The 22,981-nt window shown below is 45.3% G+C and overlaps 2 protein-coding genes across 4 annotated transcripts in view; one reads left to right on the top strand and one right to left on the bottom strand.

Annotated features, from left to right (window-relative positions):
• COL17A1 (collagen type XVII alpha 1 chain) overlaps window positions 1–9,087 on the top strand; it is a gene marked incomplete at both ends in the record, with an annotated part of 31,821 nt that extends 22,734 nt beyond the window's left edge. The window contains 21 exons of the mRNA XM_082765476.1: window positions 37–117; window positions 882–935; window positions 1,057–1,098; window positions 1,893–1,955; window positions 2,116–2,175; window positions 2,695–2,721; window positions 2,808–2,849; window positions 3,008–3,064; window positions 3,337–3,384; window positions 3,815–3,928; window positions 4,182–4,319; window positions 4,606–4,689; window positions 4,925–5,053; window positions 5,556–5,645; window positions 6,183–6,287; window positions 6,512–6,664; window positions 7,249–7,668; window positions 7,821–7,961; window positions 8,537–8,599; window positions 8,787–8,858; window positions 9,038–9,087. Coding sequence (XP_082621602.1) covers window positions 37–117; window positions 882–935; window positions 1,057–1,098; window positions 1,893–1,955; window positions 2,116–2,175; window positions 2,695–2,721; window positions 2,808–2,849; window positions 3,008–3,064; window positions 3,337–3,384; window positions 3,815–3,928; window positions 4,182–4,319; window positions 4,606–4,689; window positions 4,925–5,053; window positions 5,556–5,645; window positions 6,183–6,287; window positions 6,512–6,664; window positions 7,249–7,668; window positions 7,821–7,961; window positions 8,537–8,599; window positions 8,787–8,858; window positions 9,038–9,087 — 2,033 coding nt within the window. The remainder of the gene's footprint in view (window positions 1–36; window positions 118–881; window positions 936–1,056; window positions 1,099–1,892; window positions 1,956–2,115; window positions 2,176–2,694; window positions 2,722–2,807; window positions 2,850–3,007; window positions 3,065–3,336; window positions 3,385–3,814; window positions 3,929–4,181; window positions 4,320–4,605; window positions 4,690–4,924; window positions 5,054–5,555; window positions 5,646–6,182; window positions 6,288–6,511; window positions 6,665–7,248; window positions 7,669–7,820; window positions 7,962–8,536; window positions 8,600–8,786; window positions 8,859–9,037) is intronic.
• Window positions 9,088–10,086: 999 nt separating this feature from the next.
• SLK (STE20 like kinase) overlaps window positions 10,087–22,981 on the bottom strand; it is a 48,176-nt gene continuing 35,281 nt past the window's right edge. For all 3 annotated transcript variants that reach the window (XM_082764334.1, XM_082764333.1, XM_082764335.1), the window contains 6 exons: window positions 19,813–19,942; window positions 19,446–19,570; window positions 18,696–18,884; window positions 17,213–17,338; window positions 15,502–15,615; window positions 10,087–15,055 (listed from right to left, as the gene is read on the bottom strand). In XM_082764334.1, coding sequence (XP_082620460.1) covers window positions 14,909–15,055; window positions 15,502–15,615; window positions 17,213–17,338; window positions 18,696–18,884; window positions 19,446–19,570; window positions 19,813–19,942 — 831 coding nt within the window. In that variant the 3' untranslated portion in view covers window positions 10,087–14,908. The remainder of the gene's footprint in view (window positions 15,056–15,501; window positions 15,616–17,212; window positions 17,339–18,695; window positions 18,885–19,445; window positions 19,571–19,812; window positions 19,943–22,981) is intronic.

Consider the following 22,981-nt stretch of genomic DNA (forward strand, 5'->3'; position numbering starts at 1 on the left):
AATTTGCTTTCTCTTTCTTTTTTTTTCCTGAAAAAGGTCCACGGGGTGAGAAGGGATCCCCAGGTGAAGCTGTGGTAGAAACTATCAGGACAGAAGTCTCATCACTGGCATCTCAGAGTAAGTGGGCCTGGCCTTCCACTCCTTCCTTTGGAGAGGTGCTGGAGGTCCTGAGGCTGCTCCCAGCCAAAAGGAGGTGCCTCTACCTCCTTCCCCTCAACAGGCCATAGGGCAAGTGTGTGTGCATGTGATTAGTGGTGGGACACCAATACCAGCCAGCTTTTTGCCCTGCTTATCATCCGTGCATCCCAGAGTGCTTTCAAAAGGAGTTAGATGTCACCAGGCCCATGGTGCTGAGAGGAAAGCTATGAAATGGTGGTTAGTGAACAGCTCTCAGCAGGAGAGATGGTCACAGAGCTGTGGGAACTCAGTCTGGCCTTTCAGACACTGTGTTTGCACAGGGAGGTTCCCTGAGTAGTATGAAGATGGAGCCATCTGTAAGGGGAGAACTGGTTTAATAGGGTGCGTTAATCTGAGCAACAAGGAGGGAAGGAAATCAGATTCTCTCAGCAAATTAGAGGACGAATTCACAGGAGGAAAATGCTATTTCAAGATGGGAATAAGTGGAGCAGAACAGAATGGTTTAGCAGTGTCCTGAAGAAAATGCAAAGCTAGATGTGTGATGCACTTACAGCCAGGATTCTTAGGGTCTGGGACCTCTGTAAGTGTGCAGAAGAGGCAAGGTAGAGAACATCAGAGTCACACTTGCCTGGGTCCACCATTGACTGCAGGAGCTTCTATCAGCAACATACCAAGTATTGCCATAGCTGCAGTAGCTTCACAGCAACAAGTTTTTCCTTTTTGTCTTTGTTTCATTTGCACAGTGATGGCAGATTTACAAGGGCGAGCAGGACCACCAGGTCCCCCTGGACCACCAGGTATGTAACACAGCGGAGTTCAGCACGTAAGCAGGGGCACAGAGACACACTCAGCATGCTTCTGGAGTGTGCAGCTGGCCATGTGAACACCCTCTGACACCCCTGTTTCTTTCATCATTAGGTGAATCTGTGCAGGGACCCCCTGGACCTCGTGGCCCACCAGGTAAGAGCTTGTTTCTCTGAAACAACCCTGAAAAGTGAGATATTTTTTAGTGCCTCTGTCCTGCACTTTGTTGTATGCCAGATAGGATTTTGGGAGTTGTTAGGACTGACATCACTGGAAGTAGGATTTCACACAGCGGGTTCCTATTAATACAGTTTCACAGCAGTGAGATGCTGCCCAAGGGAGCAGATTTGCTTTGGCAAAGGTTTGCTAGACAGACTAGTAAGTCATAAGTCATGCTTCTTGGGAAGAAGCTCAATGTTCTCAAATCCCCAAAGGAAACAACTGCAAACAATTCCGTATTTAATTCTTGCTTATCCAGCTTTAACTTCCAGCTGGGGACAGATGTAGCAGCTCTGACCATGAGGAACATGTCCCCACTCCACTTCTTGTAGCAAAGTGATAGCTTGCCTTCCACGGCCAGAAGAGAGGACATACAGGGGGGTGTCAGACAGGAGCATAACCCCATTCCTTGCTTTCTGCTCGGTAGCAAAGGGGAGCATGTCTGGTGTGTGATCATATGAACCTTCCCTCTTAATGCAGCAAAGGGCAGCTGGGATAGGCACACTGCACCACAAAGAGGGGAATTTCTCTGTCCTACATCTGCTATAGTGGCAAATGATAATGAAAAGGAGCAAAAGGGGAGAGTTATGCACAGAAAATAATGACACTAGCTTATACTTGGAAAATTTTGAGTTATCTCTGTGGCTGGAGTTGGAGGAGCTCTAACATGCCTTTGCTCACGTTACTGAGGCTCACTTTTTCTAAAGCTTGTTTGTGTCCCTTTTGCACAGGAGAGGGATTGCCAGGACCTCCAGGCCCACCAGGGAGACCAGGATCTTCTATGTCCACCTCAGGTAGGCTTTTCCCACTCAACTCCCTCACCTGTGCCCTGGGAATGTCCTGCCTGTTGTGGTTCCAGAGAGCATACCCTTGGTTTTGAACAGGTGAAACCAAAGGAAACTTGTATCATGTTCTGTTGGATGTCATACAGAAACATTTTTGTTTTAATTACAGAAACATTCCTCACAGGCCCACCGGGTCCACCAGGTCCACCAGGCCCGAAGGGAGACCAAGGTGAGTCCTCAGCAAGATTCTGAATGGATCTCAGCACCACAGACTGAAAAGGCAGAAGGAAGGGCTTGGGTGCAGAAACTCTCCTGCCTTTCTGTGGCTGTAGGAGAGCTGGCACAGTGGTCACTAAGTAGTATTCCTGCCTGCTTCAGTAAAAACAGTCAGTTGTTGAAGAAATTTATTAGTCTCCAGTACTGATGTCAAGGCACTGCTGTATTCAGAGCCCAGCTTTGCAAGCCCTTGACGTTCAAGAACATTCAAAACTTCAGATTTGCCATTAAAGAAAGGGGAACAATCTTTTTGCAAAATAGAACATGGACTTGGTAACTCAGTGCAAGGAGGTGGCCGTGTTAAGCATAGCTCAGCTCTCACTTGGTAGGAAAAGAAAGGATCTAATCCCGTTCCCCATTCCTGCCCTGCAAATTGAAGACCATGAGACTGTTCTGCAGGTTGGGCTGGGTTGCTGTTGCAGATCAGAGCAAAACAAATATTAACGATGTTCCTCTGCTCCCCTGTTTGCAGGCGAACCAGGTCCACGAGGATTCACAGGTAAGAAGGCTTCCAGGGGATGTCCCTGGGGTGCAGCGTGGCTTGTTTGTGTATATGACCGCTCCTCCATTCTGTGTCCCATGCAGGAGAACCGGGTGAACCTGGCCTTCCAGGATTCTTCTCCCATGGTCAGTCTGTACCCCTTTTCCTCCTTTAAATTCATTGTCCATAAGCAGATGCCAGGGGGCAAAATCCTGCTCTATCCTAACTCAGTTTTGGTAGAGCCAGGATTTTGTCCACACGTTCTATTCCTTCGAATCTCTAACTCTCCTTTGGCAATTGGCAGGTGGTACAGTCACCATGCAGGGACCTCCAGGCCCACCAGGCCCGCCAGGACCCAAAGGTGAAGTTAAAAATCTTCCTTCTTTCTTTGCTGGTGGCCTTACACAGTTGTGTCGGGTTGGGACTAAGGGATGGAGCAGCCTGCTCCTTTGGGAATTGCAGCTGTTCCCACCCCTGCCTTTTCAGGCACAGCAGAACCGGGGCAATTGAGTTCCTCCAAGGGCTCGGTGGTGGCCTCTCTGCCAAGATGTAGCTCAGCTGGTTTACAAACCAAGGGTGCAGCCTGCAGTGAAACCTGCAATAACTGTCTGTCTCCTTCACTCTGTTTTCCAGGTGATGCAGGTGTCCCAGGCGCTCCTGGCATCCCAGGAACATCTCGAGGTAAGAACTGTCATTGCTCTGATGCTACCAGAAGATGCTGATGTTCCTGTCTGGGACTGGGAGCAGCAGGGCAGTGGGGTTAGCCTAATGGCTTTGGGTGCTTTTTGGCTCTCTATCCACATTTCTGCCCAGCTTTGTTTTCAGTGCACAAACTGAGCAGGTCTGTCAGTATGAAGCCAGGGAAATCTCTGGATGCAGCCCTGCTCATCTGCATAGGCTGAATTGTAAGATTCCAAATGAATTAAAGACTCGCTACCTAAAAGCCCATGCTTAGAGTGTGTTTGGAGATAGAAGGGGAGCCACTGACTGCATAGGTCATTCCCAAAGCTCTTCCCAGACCTGTGGGAAGGGCTTAATGCAAGCTCAATGCTTAGCATTACTTGGTCTAATGCAGCCATGCCAAAAACATTCCTTGCAATGATTTCTGTAGGTGGATCCAGACAAATTCAGGGACCCCCAGGTCCTCCCGGCCCACCCGGTCCTCCTGGCCCAGGCGGAAGTTCATCTCAAGAGATCCAGCAGTATGTCACTGACTACCTGAAAAGTGAGTATGACTGGGTTTTGCTGCAGGTCAGCAGATGCCTGTCTTCCTTTTGCTCCCTGAGCCCCTTGCCACTGTTAGAGGCAGCAGTCCTATTTTTCTTGAATATTACAAAGTGCAGTTGCCTGCTGTGGCCTCTGCAGAACTGTTCTTTTGTAGCCCTGCTTTTTCCCTAGGGGAAAAGGGTCCGATAATTGTGCATTTGGCCATCATCTTCCCTCTAATGATGTGAGCATATCTTGGGCATCCCTCCTAGGTGACAACGTAAGGCATTATTTGACCGGTGCCCAAGGCCCACCAGGCCCTCCAGGCCCACCCGGGATCATCACCACTGCAGATGGGAATAGCTTGGATTATGCAGAGCTGGCTACGCGGGTTATGAGCTATATGACAAGTAAGCAGCCTGTGCCTGTGCTGGTAAACTCTGTGAGTACCAAATCACACCCTGCTGAGCTTGTGCAACACCTAGAAGACCAGAACCTCAGGAGAGACAACAGTCTTTAAGCAGCAGCCCCTTAAAGCCTGTGTGAGACTGCAGCTGATTCGTGGTGCTTTCCATGGGAAGCCCATTCCAGCAGTTAAACTGGATTAATTCAGCTTTCCTATGTCCCTGCCTGACCCCTCTTCACCTGCTTCCTCCTCTTAGCCTTGGCTGACACAGAACCTTTTTATTCCCACAGGCTCTTCAGATCGTTATCAGTCATACGTCAGTTCAGTGTCATCTACATCAGTTTTGTATCAAGAACTTTTGGACATGCTGCAGAGTAAGTGGCCCTGAAAAGAAACATGGGAGGTGGGGATGAAGCATCCCAGCAGCCTGGAGGTCTGCCCTTCCCTCTAGTCTCCTGTCTCCAGCTGGAGTTAGCTGGAAAAGGAGCTTTGCGTCCATAAGTTTGGGTGATCTCTCTAGTGGAGAGGTCTCAGCTCAGCTGCGAGCCCCTCACACCTGGCTTCTTTAAAACAGCTGGACAGTCCTAAAGAAATGTCTTTCATTTCCAGGAGAAGAGATTCGTCAGTATCTGATTGGACCCCAGGGCCCACCGGGGCCTCCTGGACCAGGAGGAGATGGAATGGCTCTGTCACTGGATTATGATGAGTTGACCAGGCGGTTTATCAGCTACTTGTCAAGTAAGGGTCTTTTTAGTGTGTATTTCCCTCTGTTCTCTTGAGAGCTGACCAAATAGCTCATGCAGTCAATGAAAACTTTTCCAGTGTTGACTGAGTGAAACCCTAAGTACAGAGACGTCCTCACAGAGATTGTGAGAGACTTGGAGATTAGAGATTGTGAGAGAACAAAGATACCTTGTGACTAAGGCATTATCCAGACACGAGGAATGAGTTCTTGCTTTGCTAAGAACTGAGCTGAGGGCCATCACCTCACCTTAGCCATCTTAGGAGTCCCATCAATGCCTTCAATTTCCTTTATCTTCCTTTTCTGTCTGGGTCTGTGGCCAGGATGTATTTCACTGGGGAGGAGTTGATCTATGCCCGCTTCGTGTCAAGGCAGCCCAGGCGATGAGCTTGCAGCAGCCTTCCTGCACTGCCTGCGAGCGAGCCCTGCAGCCTACCTGCTCCCACTGCACAGCCCCTTTTGGTAACATGCTATTGTTGGATCTGTCTGATTTTGCAGGTTCTGGGATGAACATTGGGCTCCCTGGACCACCTGGGCCTCCGGGGACACCTGGCATATCGTACAGTGAGCTAGCAGCGTACCTGCGAAGTAAGCCAACTTCCTGACTCCCGTGCCACATGCCACAGGTTCCTCCACACCCCCAGCATCTTTTTCCAGGCCCAGTCACACTAACAAAGCTCAATATGTGAGGGCGCTGCCACAGGGTCCCTACCATCATCCCCGATCTGCAAAGGACTCATTTGTGAGTGCAGAACTTTTCCTTTTGGCTGTCACCACAAATAGACCTCTACAAGACTGCAGTGATCCTCTCTGCCTCAGTTAAAGCCCTGCAGGCCTCCTGGGCAACGCCAGGAGAATGTGCTTCTTGAGATTTGTCTTCTCAAACTCTGCAGCATAAAAGAGCTTCTTGGACTTTTAAAAAATATATCTAAAAATATGAACCTCTACACTCTTTGGGGTCTCCACTCAGGGAAGCGGGCTGCACCAGCAAGGCCACACTATATGGTGCTGGGGAGAAAAAAGTACCTCAGGCTTGGTTTTAGTTGGCATTACCATATTGTCAGGGAAAGTTCATCAGAATTGCAGAGGGTTGGGTAACATCTTATCTTCCCTTGTGTCTTGCAGACTCTGAATTCAGTGGTCTCGTTGGTCCCCAAGGGCCTCCAGGGCCTCCAGGGATCCCTGGATCACCCGGTGCCTCTCTGGAGGACATCTCTGCTTACCTACAAAGTAAAGCACCTGGGTTTCTCACAGCTGGCAGGGAGGTTCTGGGGGGAACTGAGCCTGAGGTTTAGCTCACTGGGACCTGTGAGTGCCCACTGGGAACCAGGTCACGTGAAAAAATCTCAGCTGGAAAGGGCTGGAATCTGGGGTTGGAACCTTTAAGCTTACAAGACTCCTAGATGTGCCATTTTCTTGTCCTCTCACTGTAAGTCATCTTTCTTTCTCTCAAGATGTGGGATACTCTTCCATCTCCGGAGTGCAGGGCCCACCTGGCCCGCCGGGCCCTCCAGGGCCACCAGGCTTCTCGGGAACCGGGCTCCTGTCCTACGCAGACATCACCAACAGCGACGAGTTCCGGAGCGAGCTGATCCAGTACCTGAAGAGTAAGGGGACGGTGTCCATCCCGTGCTGAGGCAGCCCTGTAGCAGCCTTCCTTGAGGAGGCACTGGAGCAACAACACCTTATCCCCGTGGGCTCATCCCAACACTTCCCTTACAGGCTGTAGGGCAGTCAGCTTCACCCCATAGGCCTGTCTCCTCTCAGTCCAACTGCAAGGCCAAAGTCCTTGTTGTGAGCCTGAAGGAACAGGCACTGGGCAGTCCCGAATGGCCTGCACTGAGCAGTGAGCCGTTAGTAAGGTCAGCTGCAGACTTTTGCCATTGGAAAAGCGTTTTCTTTGAGAAACCCCTTCCTACAGAGAAAACGATGATGTGAGATTTGGAAGGCATCTGGGCCAGCTGTGAGGCAGCACTGCCCTGAGCTGTCACGCTGGCAAATCATCCAGGGCAGCCTTTCAAGGACAAGGGGGTGCCCTCACTTCTGGGAGCCTGGGCGCAGAAGGCCCTTCTGGCAGTGCTGCTGTCCTTGACCTGAGAGCAGTGCACCCATCTGCAGAACCATCGGGTGTGGGGTGGGGCAGGTATCCCCGTGTCCCTGAAATCCCCTCAGCGCCTCTTGTATTTTGCAGGCGATGAAATTCGAAGCTACATCTCGGGGCCGCCCGGGCCCCCTGGGCCACGGGGACCACCAGGACCCAAAGGAGACAGCGGTTTGGTGGCTGGGTCTCTGGCGTCAGTGTATAGCGAGTCGCTGGCTTCTGAGCGGTCGCACGGAGGATCCCGTGGTGCTGAGGGCTCCCACGGGGCGTCGCTGGGCGCAGGCAGCTCTTACAGCAGCTCCATGAGCAGCATGTCATCCTACAGCGCCTCCATGGGCAGCGAGGGCTCCTACGGTGCCTCCGTGGGTGGTGATGGCTCTTTTGATGACTTGCTGGCAGCTGAGGAGTCCCACAGGAGATCAGCAGGTTCCGGCAGATCCTACAGCAACTCCTTCTCTGGGTCCCTGGATTACAACGAGCTGGCGCGCCACGTGTCAGAGAACCTGCAGAGTGAGTGGGACACCTCCCTGTACATGCTGCCACCCCATTCCCTCGCCCCATTCCTTTCCCTCGCCCTTCCTGCTGCCTGCAGCTATCCCTAACATCCTCCCACCCCAGCATCCAGCCACAGCTCCTTTCAAACAACGTCTTCATCTCCTCAGGCCGAGGTATCCTCCAGGACCTGATGTCTTACACTGGACAGGGGCCACCAGGTCCCCCAGGCCCTCCTGGTCCCCCTGGAATCAGCAGGGTCTTTGCAGCCTATGGCAATGTCACCGAGGACCTTATGGACTTCTTCAGAGGTAAGTGACGTTGACCTGCTGTTTCTGGCTCATGCATGTGAGGTCTCTCCAGCCTCTTTAAGGAGTTAACAACCCTTTCACCCTTGCATGCTGAAGAAATATAATCAAGATGCAAAGCTGGAGGCAGGTGGTCTTTCCATCCCCTTCCTCCCTTGCTGTTCTCATCATTAGGAGGGCCATCAGGCCTTCCCACAACTTGTAGGAAACTCACCCCAAACCCTAAAGACTTGCAAACCCTGTGGCCCATTTTAAGCTGGTTGGGCTGCCATGTGTAGGGCAAAACGAGAGAGCTGCTGCTCAGTGCTCTCACATTGCGTGGACCAGCTCCAGCCCTGGTGACAGCCAGGGCACTTGTAGGGGTGGCAGAGCAGTGCTGGTGCCATGAGCTCACAGCCTGCCATAGGACTTTATTGGGACCAAAACCATTTACAAAAATCCTGCCCTGCTCAGTGTAATCCCATCTAACCTAGAGCGATGGACTGCCTGTGTGACTCAGCGCTTCTCTAAGCGAACACAGAGTCCTCTGCAGGTGGTTTGTCCTGTTCCTTCATGCTCACTTTTATTTTCCTCTCCAGCACATGGAACTGTCCAGGGGCCTCCTGGTGAGAAGGGCGAGCGGGGTTACCCCGGACCCAAAGGTGAGGCCGGCCACCCCTTCCCTCTCACGCCGTGTCCACAGGGGTGGTTGGTGCTGGGCTGCTCTCGGGGTCCCAGCCCTGCTGCAGGCCCTCAGCCCAAGCACCCTCCCCTGGTCTCCCTTCCCCTGCCTGGCCCTGCTTGCAGGCTGTCATGCTCAGGGTGAACTCGGCCTTCTTGTTCCTTCAGGTGACCCTGGACCGATGGGCCCGCCGGGACGCCATGGGCAAAGGGGACCCAAAGGAGAGAAAGGCGAGAAAGGTAGGGACGTCTGCCCCCCAGGAGAGTGGGGCTGGGCTGGAGGATCCCCCAGACACTGGCCCAGCTCTGGGGAACTGACACAGCCTGCGTTAGGTTTCTGTTGTTTGATTTAAAGTTTTGATTTGTTTTGCCCATATGAATGCTTCAAGTAACCCGCCTTTCAACTTCCTTGTCCCCAGGTGAACAAGTGTACGTTGGCAGAAGAAAAAGAAGAAGCGTTGGGGTTTAAGGAAAGAGCCAACTCAGCTCTGCACTGGGCAGCGTTCCTAGCAGCCCACAGAGAATCTGTGTGGATCTTCACTGCCTTACTGCTAACATGTCCTCGCCAGTAAGCTAACTCCTTAGACTCGATAGTTCGGTGTTGCTGCTGAGGTTTGAATGGCTCCGGGACGTGTCCAGCACGGCCCTGCTGTGGGTGTTTGTTCCTGTTGTGAATGTGTGCCTTCGTGCCCCGACTTCCCAGGTGTGTGCGTCTGGGGGCTGACCAGGGCTCCCCGGCCCTGCCAGCCCAGGCTTCTTGTGTTACTCCTGGCTATGTAAAAACCTATCATTTTTTTTAATCAACTATCCAAGTATTCAGCAAAAAAAGAAAACAGAAATCCTTCCCCACCGAACAACTGTTTTTTTAGAGCTCAGATTCAGACAAAAAGTGCTGTAGGAAGCTCTGGGACAGCTTTCTGAGCGCCCCAGGATTTCTTCTCCACGTGTTTGCTGTGCTGGCCACAGGCAGGAGGACCTGGTGAAGCAGGTGGGGGGCATGCACAGAGACAGAACCAAAGCACTTTTGTTAAACAATTTGTTGACTTTTAAAAAATATTTTTGTATTCTATTTTTTAAACATCAGGAAAAAATAACTTTTTAATGTAAACATCCCCATTAAAGTGTATTTTATACCCCCGCATGTGCCTATCAGTGTCACCTTGGGCAGTCAACCAAAATCGGTGATTGTAGCAGCTGCAGCATGTGGTCAGAGTGGCTGAGGGCTGCTCTTCTGCTTCTCAGCACCGGTACATGATGGGAGCAGGCAGCGAGTTCTTTCCTGGTGTGGTTTTCAGTCTTGTTACTGGGGGCCTCTGCACACTGCCACCACATCGCCTTGCTTGCCCTGAGGCAATTCGCGTCACAGGCTGGGCTGTGGAGGAGGCAGCCCGAATTTGGAGTGAATTTGGAATTCCCTCACACCTCCCTTGAGTTTCATGCAAGTATTCCAAGAACAAAACAGAGGTCATCTCAGCAAACTGTGATTTTTATTGTATTTACAGCAGAATTATTACAATATTCTACAGAAAGCCATGAAATCAAATTGCTTTTTAAAAACGAGACCAAAAAAAATAAAACACAGAAAACAAACAAAAAAAACTGGTGTATGGCTGCTACTGCAAATTTATTTCCATGAGCTGTACATACAGAGATCCTTAGCCAACTATTTATCCATCTCTTGATTTTTGGTTGCTTCCTGTAAGGCAAAATTAACTTGGTTTGTGAACACAAAACATTCAACGAACTGCTGGGACGAGGTGAGGCTGGAGCTGCCGTGCATTTCCAGGCTTTGTGACAGAACAAACAGCGCCCTGCCCGGCTTGCTTACAGAGAACAGGGGCAGGACAGCGCAACAGCTGGGTTTCACTGGATGGCTCTAGAATGCTTAGTTCCTGCTCTTTCCCCCTTTCAGCCTGGGTGATTGATGATCAGAGAGAAAGGGGCTTTACCTAGCATGGAAACCGTGGAAGATGTTTCATAAAATCAGAGCAACGCGGGGCTCAGTAACGCCCTTCTGCTTTCAGTGCAGAGAAGTGCGTGAGCCCTTACTCAGTTGCTGCTTTAAGCACATTTTAGCTTTAGAGGGCTTCTGCTTCCCTCTGGAGCCACTGACTGCCCTTGGGCCAGGAGTGCAATAGTTACAGAAACGAAGGACGAGGACTGAGGCAAGAAAAAGAGGCTGAAAAACAACTAAAAGCTCTGCAAACAGCATCACCTTCCAGCTAGAGAAATGCTATGAAGCTTTCTTCCTTTCCCTCCCTTTATCTGCTCTCATCCTTTGTAAGACTAAGAAACGTGCCAGGCCATCCTGGCCCCGCCTTGTCTGGGGCTGAGGAAGGTTAGCTCTCTCTGACCTCATTTCATGTCTGCTGTGAATTAAACACAGACAGGGACTGGGAAACACATGTGGACACATCAACACAAGGAAGGTTCTCTGAGATCTAGAAGTACAGATCTTGCAGTACAATGACAGGGCTGTAACTGCTAACATGCAAAGCAGGAAGTTACCCAGGTGGTGGCCAGCATCAGGGCTCCTCCTTTCCCCGAGCTCCAATGACTGCGGCACCACTGCCTTCATTTTGCTGCCATAAAAGACATTTTTACACTGTGGCCTGAAGAAAGCAATTACATTACTGTTTTGCCTGGCTCTATCAGACTCTGACTTTGTTAAGGTGCTAAGGTTCCTATGTATTCTTTAAGAAAAAAAATCCTGTTCCCTGTAGATATATCAAAGGTCTCTGTGATAGAAGAATCATTTTTAAATACCTGGCTTGCTGGCTCTTAAGCCATGTGAGGGGTTGGATACTGAACAAAGTCCTGCGAAGAATCACCGAGTGAACACCCATGGTCAGGACACCGCGGGTCAGGGTGGTGGTACCAACAGCTGCAGCGCTGCCCCCTCTCACTTTGAAGATCTAAAGGAAAACCTTTAACAATAAATTAGCATAAATCTAGTCAACCATAGAAGTAGCCTCCATACCATAGCTTTTCGTGCCACACTTGCTTCTTACGCATTCAGCAGAGACCTTGAAAGAAAACCACGGAGTTCTGTGGGAAACAGAGCAGCAAACGTGCTGGAGTATTCCCTCTTCACCCAAGTAACAGCAAAGTTTAAACTAATTTAAGATTAAAAGAGCTTGGTCATCCAAAGATCTCCCTGGTCCACCTGCAAGGCTGCACTGGCAGAGAATTACAAGACACTGGGAGCAGCTGAGCTCCCGTAACTGTCAGGCTGTGAGAAGAACTGCTGACTCCTCTATTTACAATGCCCCATCCCAAGAAAGCTAATTTAGCAACTGCTGAAATCTGCTTTCAGAGCTGATTAAAAATTGTGAGGTCTGAATCCGTCAGAGGCCATGAGCTTGCATGGAGATATTTTTCTTGTCCAAACCAACTGTAAATAGAGGAGCAGAGAACAATGCACTGCGCTGTGGTGCACGCGCTTTAGGGCCTTTGTTCATCTTCCTGCAGCCAGCAGCTGTGATGTAAAAGGAAGGTGAGCACGAACCAGTATTTGCTCAGCTTCTGAGGGGCACGTAGAAAGAATGAGACCTGCCAGAAACTCAGCAAGCCAGCAGACTGTTTTGACTACAGAAAACACACCTAACTACCTCTGAGACAGAGCTCTTGCCATTTATTAAAGGGATTATGTGACACGTGATAGGAGAGAGATTGGATTTTATATCTCATAAGATCTCTTCCAGGCCAATGCGAGACTAAATCTATTTGAATTGGATTTTCTGACAGTGCCCTAACAGCATACACCTCCTCTTTCATGTTCCACAATGCTGATAAAATGCTGGCTTTCAATCTAAACATGTAAGTACCTATGTTAGCTCCTGTTATCCCAGAGAAGTGGATTTGCACACCAGGTATCAATTCTCAGCACAGTCACAAGACTGCAGCTGCTTAACAGCGCTCTACAGCTCCAGACACAGCCAAGGACTCGCTAAGGCTTCGATTGTTACATTCAGTCCCTCCGTGCACCACACAACTCAGGCATTTGTACAATTTACAGTGAGGTCAGATTGCAGGAGCTTGTGTGAGAAGGATCTTCAAATTAAAGATTTACCAGACATAGACAGAGGTAACCACTATGCCAATATATATTAGCAAGTTATCACTGAAACTGCCGAGAATCTAAGAAGATTAACATTTCTCTGAGAATTTAATGTGGATAAAGGCAGAGATAATCCAGAAGAGGAAATCTGCCTGCCAAGTTTACTCTCCAAATAAATCACTGAGCCTGCTCCATACAAAATTGCAAACAAATTCTGTTAAATACAGAGGTGAAGATTACTCAATGTTATTTTAGTAACGGTCAATTTATGATGGTGGAACTTAAAGGAAAGGCCTTCAGAGTCTTTTTTCAGCCTACTGAACAAACAACTTAAGGAACTTTGCATTTAGCAACAGATAACATTCTAGAGATAATGATATGTGAATTTACAACGGTACACAATACAGTGATATAATAAAATGCCAGAAATTAAGGCTAGCTATATTAAAGTAATTATGCTATCAAAAAGTTACAAAAATTAAATTAAAACATGCATTTTCCAACTGCTTTTACTGTGCTGCAAATTTTAAATGTCTTCACTGAGAAGGTATAGTTTCAACATCCAAGGATTTCAGCATCCAAGATTTCAACCGCATCTGATTAAAGTCCTATGTTAATTTGAGTTCATTCACGTGCATCAATACTGTTCCCATGAAATGAACATCGTGTAAATGTTCACCAGTCTCACATTAAATGCAAGCTAGCAAAACAAAACCAATGTTGCAGTTGACGCCCAAAGAGACTAGAAAGTTAGGCCTCAAATAACAGAAAACAAATACTATTTTACAAATTTAACGCCAGCATACCAAATACAGCTTACAATACTGTCTTGATATGACTCGAACCATTACAAGGAGTGCAGTAAAAGTGACCTAATACACTTTTCCTTCCCTACCAGCTATGAGAAACATTTCAGATTTTTTCCACTGCAGATCAGTCAGGTAAATAACTTATTTTACATCTATGAACTTAAAAAATAAAAACCGTCTATGTTAGTACGTGGCAACACAAAAGCAAAAAACCAGCTTCATTAAGTATTTTGTCTATATATTTAACTTAAATCTTTCTATAAAATAAAATGACTAAAACAAACAAACAAAAAAAATCAAGTTAACATTTCCAACCAAATCAGACCTCTGCCATGGTTATCCATAAATACAACCACCCACCTCCACTTCTGCGATGGAGTTCCAATGAACAGGCTTTGGTAAGAACAGAAGGATGGCTCTACCCATTCCCGGTACAGTTAGAGCGACCGCGTGCGTCTCGCACAATGCTTCCTAAAAAATACATTCTACAGCTTTTCGATTTGTAGAACTAACCACCTGTAATAGCTAAGGAAAACAACAAACTGTGCATTTTAAAGTTAGCATTTCTTTCACCTTTACATATTTTAGTGCAAAATATTTTAGGGTGAGGATTTACAACAAAAATGGCAGTAGCAGCAAGAAATCTTCTGTTTTGTACAGTAACAACAATGCAAAGGAGCTTTACTTTGTTTTTGTTTCATAAGTGACAAATACTACCCTGTTGCCAGGATTAGTATACGGAAGTGTTTCAGGCACTGTATTAATTAAACTAGCACCCCATTTCATTATGGAACTAATGGACAAAATATGTAATGGAGATCAGCTCAGTTTAATTTATGCCAGAGGTTTCTTTTTTTTTTTTTTTAAAGAAGTTGCAAAGGTTTTTACTGTTACCATCCATATTTAAACACAAGGGTTCATTTTTTATGATTATTGGCATGTTCTGAGCAATTAGTTTCAGTCCTCACTATGAAGACACTGCTCAACACTAACATTATAAACCTCTTGTGGCAGTTTCAGTTGTGGAATTCTCTTGTGTAGAAATGACACACTTAAAAACATAGTAGCAGAACTTATACAGTTTAAATATTCACATAAGAAACCGTTTTTTTGTGATGAGAAAGGTTATAATTCATATTTTAGGCTTACTTAAAGTCAAAACCATAGATAACATACTTTTTGAGACTGAGATAAAAAAAAACATTCTTGAAACATCTGAAGGACATCACATTACCATTATACACCAACTCCTTTTCTCTTTTCTTCCATTCAAAGTAGTAAAAAAAGAATGATCGTGACACTGATTGTCTCCACCGAAAACAAAAAGTGCCAGGTCTTTTGATGTACTCCACAGATTAGATCAGGTTAGACGACGGGCATGAAGAACTCCAAATATGAAAAACCTACAGCAGTTCCCAGAGTTACGACCCAGTGGAGTGAAGGCTGGGGATTGGATAGAATTTGGAAATCCGGCTTTGTGTTGAAGGGTTAAGGCATTCAGATTCTCCAGTCATTTTAAAGAAAACTTCCTGCTCTTGCAGTTTTCTGGCAAATTCTTCTTCCAGTGTCTAAAACCAAGATCAGATTGTTATATGAATATAAGGCAATGGAAGTACAAGAAGCCTGTTCTACTGCTGACAGTCTGATACAAGATCTTAACAAAATGAACAAACAGACTAAACAAACAGCTACCACCACAACCCTCTCTATTTGTTACTTCATCCTCTTTTTTTTTTTTTTTTAATATCCTATTCGCTTTTGAAATAGAGTCCTAAAACAGATTTACTCCAGCTAAGATGTTTTATACGCAATTATTCAGACATGCCCTGCAAGAGGACCACAGGAAGAGGCTGATAACGTGAGCCTTTTTTGTTGCACATATTTTAACTTAATATAAGTGAACTATAGCAGTTTTGTATAGTAGCTCAATTCTCCTCCTCAGCAAAATATATATGATCTGTATTTGCTAGGTTTAACACTTCATTATATTCCAATTCAAACTGCTCCAATTTACCTTTTTTCTTGGTCTCAATTTCTCTCTCCATTCCTTCAGCTCTTGGCTGTGCTCTTCATCCAGCTCTTTTAGCTTCTGAGTCTCATGCTCAACCAGTAGATGGCATTTTTCATTCTTAAAACAAGATAAAGATAATCCTTGTCAAACTAATTCAGATTAGACAACTTAATATTTGTCTAGTGACATATGTTGTCCTAATTCTTTTTAATTAGCTTATTAGCCTGTGCAAACAGTGACGTACATAATTACAAGATAAAAGTTTGTTGTGGGTCTGCATTATCAAGAGCTGATCTTGCCACCAGAACCAATGGAGATAAGAAATACTTGTAAATCTAAACACGCTGCTGAGTACCATTCAGAGAGCAGCCGACAGCGCTACTCCAAACTGTGGTCACTGCCTAGTAACACCACCCAAGGTCACGAAGCATTTCTGCTTTGTTTTCTGATTTTTTTTCTCTAATTGTATAATTTATTAAAATCAATTACATTAAAAAGGAGTTAGTTTGTTGGTTTTTTATTGGAAAAATACTTCCAAACTTCTGGAAGAATACTTCCAGTACTTCAACTCTTGGTGAGTTGAAGGAGTTGAGACTAACAAATGGGGTCTAGAGAGACAGAAACATGCTTGCATAGAAGCAGCCACAGAATCACCCTGTAATGAGAAGGATAATCAAACCACACGTTAAGTTTCACATTCCTTTAAGTTATACACGTTTGTTTAGCTGCCAGGGGCCTTTTGAAGCATGGCAAGAATACGGTTTAGCATTTGGCTGCAACAATTCTTTAATATTAAAGAGCAGTTGGCAACTGCAGTCTCTAAAGCCCTTCTTGTTCCTAAGACTCCAGTCCCAGCTGGCTCTGATGCAGAGTATGAAAGCACAGCAACAAAAATGACAAGCACTTGGCTAGTCCTGAGTGCAGCTAAGGGCCAACTTCTCTTGATGTGGCTCAGAGTAGCCTTAATCTGCTTGATTTTGCTTTAGCTGAAAGTCTCACACAGACTCCCACGGTACTTGGGGATTTGCTGGGGCGTATTAGTAGTAGCACAGCCAGGGCCTGTTTTCACCAGATGCAGGAAAGCCATGGGTAGAAGTAGCTTCACTGGCCAATGGAAGATGGAACCTCCCTCTATACAAAGGTGATCAGCAGGTGATCCATTTAATGCATTAAAACTGCCTGGTGTCCCCAAAGCAGAGAAGAAGCAGACGTCATGGAAAAGGATGCCTGGCCTTCAGTATGCAGAACCTACTTCTACCAAATGCATACGAAAAACAACAACATTGAATTCCTTACTGCAAGAAGAGCATTCCTTCTAAGTAGCTTCCAAAAGCTCAAAAGTGGCAGCCTGCACGTTGCAAAGACTCCATGACTTGTGGGCAATGCCTGGTGCTGCCTACCTCTGCTCCAAATAATGACATTTGAGCAAAAGCAGGTTAAAACGAAACATTTCCTACACAGAACAGTGCTGGGAACTTGGTAAATATTCTAGGAGCTACCATCTGCCTATGGCTCAAGCTCTTCTTATGTGTAAAATGATTTCTTATTAATTGATGTTAGGTTCTGGGCCTGGTTAAACAGTATCATGCAGGCCTTTAAAAGCAACGTTGAAAAAAATCCACATGAATCAGTAAAAATGTTTCTGCTTTGCCTGTGTCTGTTATTAACATGAATCTTCCCACTGAACGTTCATTTAATGTCATCTATTTTTAACCTGTAACTGATGCAGTTCTCTGATGTTTGCTTCACACTGCAACTGAAGGTCCCGCATTTGATTTTCATGTTTCTGATGCTGAGCCAGTCTCTCATTTTTCTGTCTCTTTTCTTCTTGAACTGCAAACTAAAATTAAAAAGATGATTTGTATCATGCCTCTATATACAACAGTTTACATGAGTCAAAAAGTGTTTAAAACAAGTATAAACACCATACAGTAATAGTGATTTGAATGGTTTTAAGATATATGAATATCGACTGTATTTTTATTTTATTTTTAGCTCCTACAAATGGAATGGCCTCACAGTTTTGTCCACCATTCCTTTTTTCACTGCACTCTAATCTCTCTGTAAAGCACAGCACATTTCACTTTCAGACACCTGAAGTTAACTCTCTCTAAAGCTAAGTGACACAGAGGTGTTGCTACAAGTCTTGGTTGAGGTTGACGTTAAGCAGTAAGGAAGCTATTTCCCAGATTTTACTTCCCAGATTTTTTTTTTAATCCTTCCATTGCTCGTCATATGGAAACCATGATCTGGGACTTCTGTGCATAAAGCAAATCTCTAAAACCTTCACAATGTTCCCTTTTAAAGGATGACAGTTATTCTAAATAAATTCTAATTTCTAAATAAATTCTGATTTCTAATTTCTGTGCATCTCCACAACCTCTCCAGACAACCTGCTCCATTGTCTGACCACCCTCACAGTGATTTTTTTCCTCATTCTTAAGTTATACACTTACATTGACTTACATAAAACTATTTCAGTTTCTGCCGACTGCCTCTCATCCTGTCACTGGGCTCCACTGAGAGAATGTGGCTCTCCCTCCCCTCCTCCCTCCCATCACGCATTTATACATGTGACTACCATCCTCCTGAGGCTTCTCTTCTCCAGACTGAAGCATCCAACAAGTTCAGCCTCTCCTCTTACACCACGATCCACTGATCCCTTAACCATCACCACGGCCCTTGACTGGACTTGCTACTTAAGCTGTCTGTCTTGCTCTGGGGAGCCCAGCACAGGACCCAAGATGTGCCTCAAGTGAAAAGGGGAAGACGACTTCCTCCCACCTGCCAGCAGCACTCTTCCTCACGCAGCCCAGGATGCTGCTGGGCTTCTTTGCCACAAGGGCACGCTGCTGTGTTGGCACACTGTTGGCTCACGTTCAACTTGCTGTCCATTGGGACCACTGCGGCCTTTTCAGCAAAGCTGCTTTCATGGCAGTCAACACCCAGCATGTGCTGGTGCCTACAATTACTCTTCCTGAGGTGCAGGACTTTGAGTTTGCCTTTGTTGAACATCATGAGGTTCACCTCTGCCCAATTCTCCAGCTTGTGAATCCTTCTGAATGGCACCAGACACATCCATGCATCAACCTAGTTTTGTACCACCTGCAAGCTTGCTGAGAGTACATTCTTGCCTGTCGTCACACTGACATTTACATCACATCAAGATTTCACACTACTAAAATAATTTTTATTACCTGCTTAATTTTTTCACGATCTTGGTCTGGAGAGGCTAATGAATTGATTCTTAAACTTTTCTTAAACATAGCCATTCGAGTCTTTGCTTCACTTCGCTGGATTTTAGGCAATCTGGCTCTTTCCTGAGTTTGCTTGTTCTTTAACTCCTCAATAAGGCGTTGATTATATCTCTGCATTTGTTCCGTTTCCTAAAACATTAACCACACAGAAATGTTACAGAATACTCGTTATTTTATAACTGTTACATCATTTCATCAATAAGCACGTTGTTTGAGCGTTTATTTCAGCAGAAACCAGCGGCCCTGCCCTAGTGGTAGGGATAGGGAGGATCAAGTCTTCCTTTTATTCCAGGGAGCTCTGGATCATGCCCAACCCATACAAAGTTATTTAGTCATCGAAGAAATATGGTGTATATTAGCAGTTGTAATCCGTACAACTTGTGAATTACATTTTTTAACTGTCTCTGCACTAAAGTTTCTCCTTTCAAAGAGGAACTGAACCTCCACTCCTGCAGTTGTAAAGTTACAGTCTGGCTTAGATTTGCAAGATTTGAACTACTCTAAGGTTTATTTGTTTTTCAGTACATAGCACAAAACGTATACAGCATGGAAATACCTGCACAGGTATTGCCTAGGCAAGCAAAGAGCTACCTGAAGAGATCACAAGTCTAAAATGTATTGGAAATCAAGTAAATATAAAATACATTTTTGATTTAATACACAAAAGGAAGTGTTAAAATCAACACTAACTTTTTCATGCCTCTTAAGCAGCTGGTGCCTCTGCATGAAGTACTGATCCTTGAGCTGCTGTTTGAGGAGTTGGTGTTTCTCTTGTAGGTGTCGCTCCTCCAGCTCCCAGATTGCAGCTTCACGAGCTGGAAAAAACACAGGCTGGTTTAGAAAGCACAATACAATCATTCTGAATCCACCTGCAAGTGGATGTTTAGAAGTGGCCTACAGCTGCATTTTAAGAGCAAAGCTTTTCTATAGCACATGGCTTTATTGCAGTTCCTTATAAGTCATAAAGGCCTCTGATTTCAGAAGTTTCAGGCAGACTGTTGGTTTATTAAGATACAGCACAAATATGTCTTTAAGGAGAGAGTCTGACGCTGAATACCTCTCATGAGCTGCTGTTTGTTGTTGAGGCAATCGCGTTCAATAGTGGCTAGTTCTGTCTTCTGCTGCTGAATTATTTTCTTTAGAGATGCGTCCAGTTCTTGTTGCTGCTTCTGCACAAATTCCTGTTCCTGGTGGAAACCAATAGAAATAAATTAAATTTTGTTCCTCTAGCCACATTACTGTTTAATGGAATTCCCAGTTCCGTGTTATATATACACAAAAACAAATACAGCTAAGAAAATTTGAGCTAACATGCCTCGTGCTATAGAACTACCTATCTCTTGTATTTTCTATGCAGAGAGTAGAGAATATTTTTAATATTTAAATACTTTCAGAAATAAGAACAAAGGCAACAGACTAACCAATCATCTGTAAATCATTCCAGCTCATCTCTCCTCAAAACAAACTGCAAGTTCAAAGCTAGCGAAGACAAACATGTTCAATGTAAAGCTGATCTCAGTATATCAAATGTCATGGATTCGTGGATGTAAGAAAAAAGCATTTCTGATTATTTTGCTTTGGGTTATTAGGTAAAGCCTATTTGTTTATATGTTGGGTTTCAGGTTTGTATCTCTATCTGTAGTGCTTCATCCTGTCATGAACTCAAGTAGTTTATCACGTCACAAATACCAAGTTTCTGATGGAGGTTTGGAATCCCCTCAGGCTGCCATGAAGACTCCCAATGGCTTTCATGGGAACTGTGTCCTACAGGACTTAGAGACTCGGTGCACCAGAGCTGACCTGGCTCCTTGCAAAGTGATACACCTGCCATCTGCGTGCTGCAGTCCCCGTATCACCTGCATCTTCCTCTTATCTAGCGCATTCCAGTCTGTGGCATCACCTTACAGAGAGCAGGTAGTAGTAGGAAGCCCCCACCACACCCCGAGGACGTCCTGTTGCATTTCTTCTCTGCCACTATTCAAAAACCAAACCCCAAACATATCTACAAGCATGCAGGCATGCGCACACGCTTAAAGAATTAAAGCAGATGCTTCCATCAGAATATAAATGTCAAAAAAAGCACAATAGCAGTGTAGGTATCAGAGCCAAGGCGAGCAGCTGCAGAGCTTGCTGTTGTACATAACAAAGCAAAAAGATGGCCTGTTGGAACGGAGATGGCATGAGGCAGGAAAACAGTGCTGGGTGATGTGTGGAAGGGCCTCCTGAGCTAAGCTTTTTACTTTATTTTTACTGAATGAGCCATCAGCAACATATGGAATTAGGTATTTGTCTAAAATCCTTTGTTATATGTGCAGGAGCATCTTGATTTTCATCTCCACAGAAAGTCATTGAATAGCAGACAAGGCTTTCGTTTCTCCCAGGGGGCAGCAGAGTTGCACAAGTAACAAAACCAGAGGGAGGAAGCTGGGGAATGCTCAGACAGCAGCAGACCTGGGGGTACAAAAAGGACTGGGAGGCCACCTTTGTGAACGACGCCAGGCATTTGTAACCAAATACGTAGGCTGAAGAAAAACACTGCTTTGGTTCCCTTGCTCGATAGGGAAAGGATACAAAAACTAGAAGTTTATTTTGAGCATGTGGGCACATAATTAATACTACGTATGATGTGCTAGGAGTTTTTTGATTTAGGAAGTGCATGAGGACAGCTGCTCTAGTGTAGTCATGGTCAAAAAACAATTATGCTTGGGATTTACTGTCAGTAATTTAAATATCATTGCTGCTGCATCTACACTGTAAATCTTAAAAACACAAAAACCCCAAAACACACAAACCATGCTAATTGCTATTACTAAGACAAACCTGGCAATTGCAGAAAACAGTCTGGCCTTTCTGCTTCCCACATCTACCCAGGTATCACATAAATAACAAGCACTGACCTTACTGAAGAACATGCTGGGTGGTGCAAAAGGCAGGCAGTACAAGGCAGTCTGCCTTTTAAAAAATACCACCTGGTTTTGCTCAGTAAGTATCTTAGACTCCCACCTTTACAATACACAATCTCACTGCATGCAGAGCATACAAGTCACACTGTTCCTCACATGTGCTGAACAAATAACACACACCAGAGACCAGCGTTATATCATGTTGGAGAGATACTTCAGGTGTCTTGCCCAGAGGACAGTAAAAAGACCAAAATTTCAGTAAATAGTGCAGTGATAAAACATTTGTGCTAACTCTCTTGGAGGCGGCAGTGAAACTGATCAGCACATATGCGGAGGAGAAGAAAACCACACATTTGGAAAATTAGGGAAATAAAACTTTTTGGTTTGCATTTTAGGACTTACATCCTGCATTTGTGCGTTGAACAGTGTACACGAAGACAACTGAAAAGACTGAATCATAACCTGAGCAACGCCCTGTGGGACACAACGTACTTCCCATGTCAGAATACAATCAAATAGAGCTGATCTTCAAAAGAAAGAAGGTAACCTCTGCTGTATGTTAGAAATACACATTCAAAATGTCAAATCTAATTGCAAAAAAGGTAGTTGCTGACAGTAAAAATTCTGGCCATCTAAGATGTTCCATTTGCACCTTGCCTAGTACTTCCTCATTCCAAGTAAGGATCTTCCAACTTTAAAATCGTCCCTTACTTTAACATAGTGAAACCAGCGAAGGAAACAAAGTCACCACAACCATTATGAAAATTTAGTTCCTGAATTGTTTCCTTAACAAGCTTAGAGACACATCCTGGGTATGGGGCGAGCTGTAACTCAATCAAATTCTCAGCTGGGAAATCCCCTCTTGAACCGAACATGTAATCAGATAGAGCTGCTGGTACTTTCTGCTAGGTCACAATCATTTAATCTTTAAATTACTCAACCCAAACCTGCTCTGCTGGGGTACAAACTCACTCACCTACAAACTACGGCCATCACAACAGCATTTTTTCTGAAATATTAGCCTCTGTCCAGCTAGCTCATATAAAGGCAGCAAGTTTGAAGGCGTGACATTATATTTGATGTCTTATAAAGTTTCTCTACACCTACATTTAGACGTTAAATAGTTTCGTTTCACCTAATCTGTTCTGCTACTAGAATATGATGCCTAATGCTTACCTATTCTATATATGTTCTTCCCCTGTGCTTGTAGTGCCCCAAAATAACTTCTGCCTGAAACCTCCATCATTTGACAGACCTGCAGGTACTTACCACTCATAAAAGCACCGTAATGAAAATTGCCATAGAAAAATTGTTATTTTTTTG

This window comes from Aythya marila (assembly GCF_965140915.1).
Source record: "Aythya marila genome assembly, chromosome: 7".
Classification (NCBI taxonomy): domain Eukaryota; kingdom Metazoa; phylum Chordata; class Aves; order Anseriformes; family Anatidae; genus Aythya; species Aythya marila.